This window comes from Melanaphis sacchari, unplaced genomic scaffold, assembly GCF_002803265.2.
Source record: "Melanaphis sacchari strain LSU unplaced genomic scaffold, SCAv2.0 Contig74_pilon_pilon, whole genome shotgun sequence".
Taxonomy (NCBI): domain Eukaryota; kingdom Metazoa; phylum Arthropoda; class Insecta; order Hemiptera; family Aphididae; genus Melanaphis; species Melanaphis sacchari.
This window is the reverse complement of record NW_020271531.1, coordinates 2011425-2020401: the sequence shown is the minus strand read 5'-3', so window position 1 is coordinate 2020401 and position 8977 is coordinate 2011425. Positions and strand designations below refer to the sequence as shown.

At 27.8% G+C, this 8977-nt stretch overlaps 1 protein-coding gene across 1 annotated transcript; it reads left to right on the top strand.

Annotated features, from left to right (window-relative positions):
- The first annotated feature begins 571 nt into the window (after positions 1-571).
- Positions 572-1842, top strand: LOC112601067 (THAP domain-containing protein 8-like). Its single transcript, XM_025348482.1, has 3 exons — positions 572-737; positions 813-1015; positions 1100-1842. Exons 1-3 carry the CDS (start codon positions 667-669, stop codon positions 1465-1467), a joined length of 642 nt encoding a protein of 213 aa, XP_025204267.1. The 5' UTR covers positions 572-666; the 3' UTR covers positions 1468-1842.
- The last annotated feature ends 7135 nt before the right edge of the window (positions 1843-8977 follow it).

The following is an 8977-nucleotide window of genomic DNA, read 5'->3' as shown; positions in this document are numbered from 1 at the left end:
CTATGTCGTCTCTTGCGGTCGTCCGGTGTCGGATGGTTCGCGAATGCGATGCAGTCGGCCGTCGGGCTATAAAGGTCAGATGGACGATCGAACGGCGAATGACGAACTCGATCTGTCGCGATAAGTTTTTATAATGCGATTACTGTTTTTGTTTTAAGACGTCAATCGTGCTTTTGTGACTGTTACGTAAACATCATTACTGAATATTGATATTTGTTTGATAATAAATTCTACAATAATTTTAATGATAATATAATGTAAGCGTCTATAAACAGTTGTATAACCTTGTTTGTCCTGTCCGTAATATTGGTCGTTTTACTTATATCCATAGACATATAAAACAACTAGATAGCGGGCTACGTATTACCATTGATTATAGAATCAATGGTATTACATTCCCATACGAACGTTGAAGTCGAGCAGCCATATGCACAGATATACACTAATACTAGATAGCCGTCTTCTTGTTATCAGTGAAACACGCCGCCATATGCAAAGAATACTCTCGGTAAACAAACGTTATCACTTAGTAAACAACAACAATAATATTATGATATTCTGTTCAGTCGTTCAGTATTCTAGTTGAATAATAAATTACTTATTAATGATAAATAGTAAATTAAATTATAATTTATAGCTATTAAACATTTTTTTTAAAACTACATAATGCCTACTTGTTGCGTTGTTCCAAATTGCAAATCTCGAGGAAGTACTGATGGCGATTTCCACTTTTTTACGTATGTACAATTCAAAATTTATTATGTTTTGAAACAAGAGTAGATATCTAAATACAATTTAAATATTATATCTAGGTTTCCAATTAATGATGGATTTCGTTTGGAAAAATGGATGTTGGCTATAAATCGTCAAGGATTTATACCAAAGAAGTCAAGCCGAATATGTAACATCCATTTTTTAAAAACAGATTTTGTTGATAGTCCAGGAGGCAGTTACAAGTTGAAACTTAAGCCCAATAGTGTGCCATCAGTTTTTCCTGGCAGACCTGTAGCATCAAGTAAATCATTAATCATTATTAACATTTAATAACATGTTTTATGTATATTTAGTTAATTTTAAAAAAATTGTATACTATCTACAGCTTCAATATCCAGTGAATCACCTATGCATCAGTCAGATGTCTTAATTACAACACCAACAAGAAAGCGACCATTATTATCGTCAAGTGATGATGATAATAAAGACAAGTCATGGGTTTGGTCATGGACAGAAACTAAGATGCCAAAAGCAACAAGTTCCCCTGTACTAATTACTCCATCAAAAAAAATGCGTTCAGAAATTAGTTTCCCTGTGTCACCAAAAATTCCAACTAGTACTCCAACTAAGTACAAAAAACAAATCCGGCTTTTAAAACAAAAATTAAGGAGACGAGAAGCCACAATAAAGAATATGAAAGGGCTCTTAGATAATTTAAAAAACATAGGTATAAAAAAAAAAATGTTTTCTTAAAATAACTACTTAATTTTTAAAGTACATGAGTAATGACTTGTGATAAAATGATTTAATAATGTTGTTCTTTATAACTATACCCAACCAAAAGAGAACATGTAAAATCATAAAATGTATTTTTTATAAGTGTATTCTATAGAATAACTAATTAATAAATAATGTAACAGCATTTCTCACATATGTATATTTATTTATTTATTTACACACACTATTAAATAAGCAGGAATGTTAAATGATGATTCAGAGGATATGCTACTTAGTATGTTTGAAGGTATTTCTAGTGATATTTTTAAAAACCAAATTAAAAATGCAGCACGTGCAGCCAAAGGTCGTCGCTATTCCCCGGAAATAAAGCAGTTTGCCCTAACATTACACTATTACTCACCAAAAGCTTATGATTACTGTCGGTAAATTGCTTGTCTACTTATGTATCTGCTTATTTTTTTATTTATTTCATTGTGCATAATTTAATCATAATACTGTTGCTATTTTCTTGAACAATTTTTTTTTGCTTATTTCATTTTAAATAGATCCATTCTTAATTTGCCTAATATATCAGCTATACGAAATTGGACTTCTTCAGTTAATGCAGAGCCAGGGTTTCTTACTGAAGTTTTTGATGCTTTAAAAACATTGTCTCCAGCAGATAAACATTGTAATTTGATCTTAGATGCAATGGCAATTAAAAAGCAAATAGTATGGGACAAAAAAAATAGTAAATATGTTGGATTTAGTGATTATGGAAATGAATTGGATTTAGAAGGAACAAATACACCTGCCACTGAAGTTTTAGTCTTTATGTTAGTTAGTTTGAATGGTAAGTGGAAAGTTCCAGTTGGATATGTTTTTCAAAACAAAATCAGTGCATCAACTCAAGCTGAACTTATTAACTCAGCACTGACCATCTCACATAATGCTGAACTAAAAGTTTGGGGTGTCACATGTGATGGGGCTTTTACAAATTTTTCAAGTATGAAAATATTGGGCTGTTTATTTGACAATATAGATAATTATGATGGCTTGAAGTGTTGGTTTGACCATCCTGTTACAACGGAAAAAGTATTTTTCATACCAGATCCATGTCATATGGTTAAACTTGCTCGGAATACACTAGGTAACAACAAAACACTGATTTCTAATGAAGGCGCTGTTAAATGGAGTTATATTGATCAGTTGTTTGAAGTTCAAAATCAATTATCACTTAAATTTGCAAATAAATTGAGCCAGGCCCATGTTAAGTGGCAAAATAACAAAATGAAAGTGAAGTTTGCAGCACAAACGTTAAGTGCATCAACAGCTGATGCGTTAACTTTTTTGAAAAATATGCAAATGGACAATTTTCATAATGTAGATGCCACAGTTACTTTCTGTAGAAACATTGACCGGTTATTCGATTTTTTAAATACCAGGAATCCATTTGGAAAAGGATTTAAATCTCCAATATTTCCCTCAAATGTTGATTTTTTGGAATCAGTTGTAGTTCCCATTGTACAATATTTATTTAGTTTAAAAATTCAAAACCAATCCAAGAATTTGCAATTTGTACATACAACAAATAAAAAATCTTTTGTTATTGGTTTTGCAATTGCTACTAAATCCATTTTGTCAATTGCCAAGGCTTTATTTCATGAAACACCTCATTTTAAATATGTTTTGTCCTATAAATTTTCTCAGGATCACATTGAAATACTCTTCTCAAGATTCAGACAGAAATTTGGTTCGAACAATAATCCCAATATATTACAGTTCAAAACGGCACTAAAACAAATATTAATGAAAAATGCTATTACTTGCAAAACAAATGGGAATTGTAATACTTTTGATAGTGATGTGTTTGGAGATTTGTTGGAGTTTAAATGGAACAGGAAAAAGGAAAATTTAAATGATTTTGATGAAATTGAAAATAAAATTGATGAAGACATTATCAATAGAATGACATTGTTAAATAGCTCAAATAAAACAATGATCGAGGCAAAAGAAAATATTTTATATTATATTACAGGGTATATTGTTAAAAAGGTTTGTAAAATCATAGATTGCAATTCCTGCATAACATCACTGACAGAAAATATAAATGAACATGATTATAGTTTACCATTCCGACACAAACAGTTTGTTCTCCTAAAAAATCAAGGTGGTTTAGTCATAACATCTAATTGTGTGTATAGAATAATTAAAGAATCTGAAATTAGTTTCTTGTATCATACAAACCATCTGTCAAATATTAATATTAAAAATTTAGACAAAAAAATTATTAGTCATGTTATTAATAAATTTGTTTTAGACCATTCTATACTTAAAAATTTAAGTTGTGAAAATGTTGAAATTTTAGAAAGACCACATAAACTAGTTTTAATAACATTGCTTGTAAAAAAATTTTTAAGTGTTCGTTTACATTCTTATGGCAAACAGTTTTCATCAGACTTATTAAACCCTGTGAGTAAACGCCAAAAATTAACAAAAACTATCCTTTTTTATAATCAATAATTATATGAACACTTACTCTACGTTTTTTTGCTAAGTGTACAAATTCGTCGTTTTTTTTAATAATAATAATGTCATGTAACTACCTTTTTTTATACACAACTAAGTTTGTTTAATAATATATTTATAATAATGTTGTATGTGCCTACCTACTTATATTTGTATTACCTACTGTTTACTAATTGTTATTTTTGTTAATAATATAAGTAATTATAATAAGGTAGTACCTGTAATTTATATCCTAGTATTTTTGACAATGTTTCCTTATTTCATATTTCATAATTCATAAAACATTACAATTTAGTTATATCACAAATTTACGTAGATTAGTATAAATACATACTGTATAGGTTAATTAACAGTTTTGTCTAATACTATAAAACAGAGAACTGAAAAAGTGAGAAATAATAAAATATAGGTAAGTACTAAGTAATACAATGATATAAATAAATGTCTATAATATAATAATATGTAATATACTGATAAAAGTCTAATATTGATAACGTTTGTTTACCGAGTTGTATTCTTTGCATATGGCGTCGGTTTCAATTATTTTGCGGCGGTGTATACGAAGACGGCTATCTAGTATTAGTATATATCTGTGGCCATATGCCAACAAGGCAATGTTTACAAAATAACTCAATAGATAAGATTGTTTTATATTTATATGTGTCTATATGCTTATTTCATAATAATAACAATACTGTCTCAGATGGTGATAAAGTCAGAAGACTAGTCCTTATCAGTTGTTCGGTGTCCGAAACAAGATTGTATAGTTCAATATTGTAACTCATGAGCGCTACAGGTTATATTTGTTTGAGGTTATAAACTTAATATTTTACTCTCGTAAATCGTAATGGCTACGTCTGAGGTTCCGCTAAAATATGAATTTATTATTAATCAACCGGTAAACTTTGGTCTACGACAAAGTATATGAAAATTGAAGAGTACTCACCAATTTATTAATAAATACAATAGAGATACGTATATTATTTTGCTTTTTGTATTAGACATTTTCTATTTTCCTTGTTATTGTGTTCGTGATTTCCATTACCATTTTTTTTCTACACAATTAATTGTACACATATTCTGGTCGTTGAATAATTTATGCCTAACAATAATTATTAACTTGATTGCTATAGCGTACGCAGAATTTTAGTTCGTTTAGGGTTTTCACTATGATACACCACTATAGCTAAACAAGTTAATATCACTAACATTTTATAATTCAAAATAATTCTTTCAAATTTCTATTTTTGTACTAATTGTCTTCCCTTAAAATAAAAAATATTTGATAATAAAATATTATATAATTTATACTGTAAACAAAATTATAACATATCTAAACAATATTCATACAGTTATAAAAGTACCTAATAATTTTATAAATTATATTTATTTATATTTTTATACTTAATTTATTATAAATTTATAAATAATTGTTCAAAAGATCATAGTCCATAGACAAGAGACTTATTATTGTAAATATAAAAAACATTTTGGGATAAAGAAGAAATTTCGAAAGGAGTTAAAACCCTAAAATCCTACCCCTGTGTACACCACTCCTGGATTTCAATAGTAATAAAAAAACACTATTTTTTGTGTTTTTCATTCTAAAGATGAATTTTAAGAAATAAATTATTGAAATCCCTGAAAGTTTATAATGTTTGAGAAGAACATTTTTTGTACAGACCAAAGAATTTAGTGATAGATTGATAAATTTTAAGCATGATTAATTATCTTTAGTTTGTTAAAAATTTAAATTTTATAAAATATAAAAGTGGATTTTTAATAAGTATCTGAAAAAACATACTATAGTCTATAGACCATCAAGAATTTGATGAAAATGATTTACACTGCCACTTTTAAGAATATCAAACTAACAAATCTATTTGGTAGTTAAAGAATGCCAAATGGTGAATTTATTATTTTTGTTTTTAAACGTGAAAATTTATTTCAAAAATTTTTTCAAACTGCCAACAAAAATAAAGTACCTAATATATTCTTTTACAGAATTTTTTAAAACTGAAAATTTAAGTCATTCATGTGAAAACTTTCCTAATTGTATTTATTAAAATTGTTAATAAGAATATCAATATATTGTTCAGTTGAAACTAAATGAAAATTTATACAATCCTATTAATAATATCAAACGTTGAGCTATTGTTAATTATTTTATATTTTACCAAAATGTATAGCCTGAAACTGTTTTTTCATGTATAAATAAAAATATTCATGTAATAGCCTATAGGTACTATATCCATATAGGTATACTTGTATTATTTGTTGTTATCGTTGAGCTTTATTAATTTAGATTTTGGAAGCTATAATAATATACATATATCCACTATAATTATTATGCGTATAATGTTATTAAAGATCCTTCATAATAATTTATCAATCATTTGAAAATTGAAATATTGAATATTTACTGACTCCCTCGGACTAAATTTGGGTTATGACATCTGCACTTACAGCAGTCATCAATCACAACCCGTACCTACACGAGACACGAATCGTAGTTTATGAGCTAGTCATGAACCATTATTTTAGATTGTTAAATAAGATATAAATAAAACATTATGTGAAAAATATAAATATATAATTTTTTTCCATCGTACATTTTTCCCTCAATTATTAAAATAAGGTTGCTTTTCCCTGATGTGAACACTAAACTATAGAGAACTTTGAATCTTGATCATGAGTTCATGAACATATTGCATTTTTATACATCAATATAGGTAGTTAGGTACCTAACATTTTAATATATTCATATTTTTTATAGATTCAAAATGTATTTCTCTAATCATCTAGTGTAAATGTATTTATTTTAAAAGTTTAATTCAAATTTAATCTTGAAACTATAGGGTGTTAAAATAATAAAGTATTAACAGAAAAAATTTAATCTAAAGACATACTAAAAAAAAAAAAAGAGAGATTTATAATTTATTATGCAATATTATTATAGGAATTAGATATTTTAACATTAATAATTTAATAGAATTTATAAGAATCTCAACAAAACGTGTTAAATATTTAAAATTAATATTGATCTCATTACGTACTGGCACCATTATGGTACTATTAGTATTTTTGATCAATTATTGCATTCAGTGGTTATATAAGTTTGTACCTTCTAGAGTTGTTTGAACCTATTTTCTATCTTTATTATTATTAATTAATTATATCTAAGGAACAATGAAGTTCCCACGATATAATAAAGAACTTATACTTTAATAATTGACATACTATTTCCATTTACCGTGTATTTAATGCCTAAGTAAAAATTTTCCAATATTTTCATCATTCCATTGAAATAATTAATGTAACATTGGTTATTTCATATTTATTGGTAAAAATGCCCTGTTAACAGCATGTGTGCTCTTTGTTATTTCATATGACAGGTTAACCATACATATATAACCTCTGTAGGGACAAACAGTATAAAAAACAAAAGCTGATATAATTTCATACAAGTAATTTGCTAATAATCAATTAATAATTCAATTCTTCAGTTAAAAAAAAAAATTATATATTAATTTTACTCAACAGATTTATTTAACAAACGCAACGAAAGGAAAATAACTATAAAACACAATAAGATAAAATGTTATAGAGATCACAGAAGTTTACAAAAAGTACTAATAAATATAAAATAATTGTCACATTTACATAAATAGTGTACTAAGTTTTTATAGAATCAGTTTAAATTCAATAGTATGAAGGGTCGGCGGGAATAACGTGCTATGTAACACTTTTCCGATTTTATTTTTGCGGAATAACGTGCTATGAGTCTATCTCAATATATTTATAGAACCAGAAAATCCCAGAATATTTTATCGTACATAATCATTGTGTATAAACTTAGAAACCGGCGATTTGTTGATAATTAAAACGTGCTATGTATCATTCACAGTCATTTGACACGCCACGCGACGTGGATGACATTCGCGATCGTATATATGCGTATTTTCTCTTATGATGGCAAGTACGAATAAATTAATTTTCGAATAGTGATAACCGTCAGTTAGCTGGACGAAGCTATACAACAAATATGATAAACTGGAAAATGTAAAAGAAAATCTTATGTAATAGTGGATTTGTGTATTCACGGAGTAAAAGATTGTACCAGCTAAAACACCTCCAACAGGTTAGGAATATTGTCATGTGATATCGTTCAATTACTAAGCATGTAAAAATATTTTGAAAACCTCTTTTTAAATTCTTAGCAACAAAGCTTGACACAGAATAAATGTCCCTAGCAGCAATGTGCAACTCATTGACTTTGTAAGAAAATGGTGAATTATTTAACAATTTTTAATTTAACATGATGATAGAACATCAGCTCTTGATTGTTAAAGGGATACTAATCCCTAAAGAGACAAGAAAGATGATGCTACGTTGTCACTCGACGATTTTGTTCTTTTAAATATTATATAGATGATTTGGTAATAAGGCATACTTTTTAATGCATTTATAATAAAAGGAGCGTGTTATTGGAATTACAAGACAAATGAAATCGTATTTTAATCCTAAGGTGGCAGAAAACAAGTAATAGATCTCTCATGCAATTGTGCACTGTAAAGAGATTAATTAGATAACATAAATAGTTTACCCGCACACATCACGATTACAGCACGCCGCACAAGAGATAAGGTTCGCAATGTACGTTAAGTCCAGATCAATTACGTATAAACTCTATCGATCTTTTAAAAATAATATCCTAAATAACTGAAAGATCTATACTGATTTAATCAATGGAGTTGCCAATATGCCACGATTACGTCTATCCACGTCGATACACTGAAACAGTGTGATTTTTCAAAAATTAAGTAAGCTGATACAGAGGAAGAGAAAAATAGAAATTGATGGTATAATGCACTCTTCTAGCCAAAGACAGCCGTAGTATCCCTTCAGAAGTAGAGTTATGTAGACTAATGTTCTACTGGATGTACTTTGTGTTGATCTACAGCAAGTATTATTTTATTGTCCAACTCTTACATTCTAATATGTTTTATCAGAACAA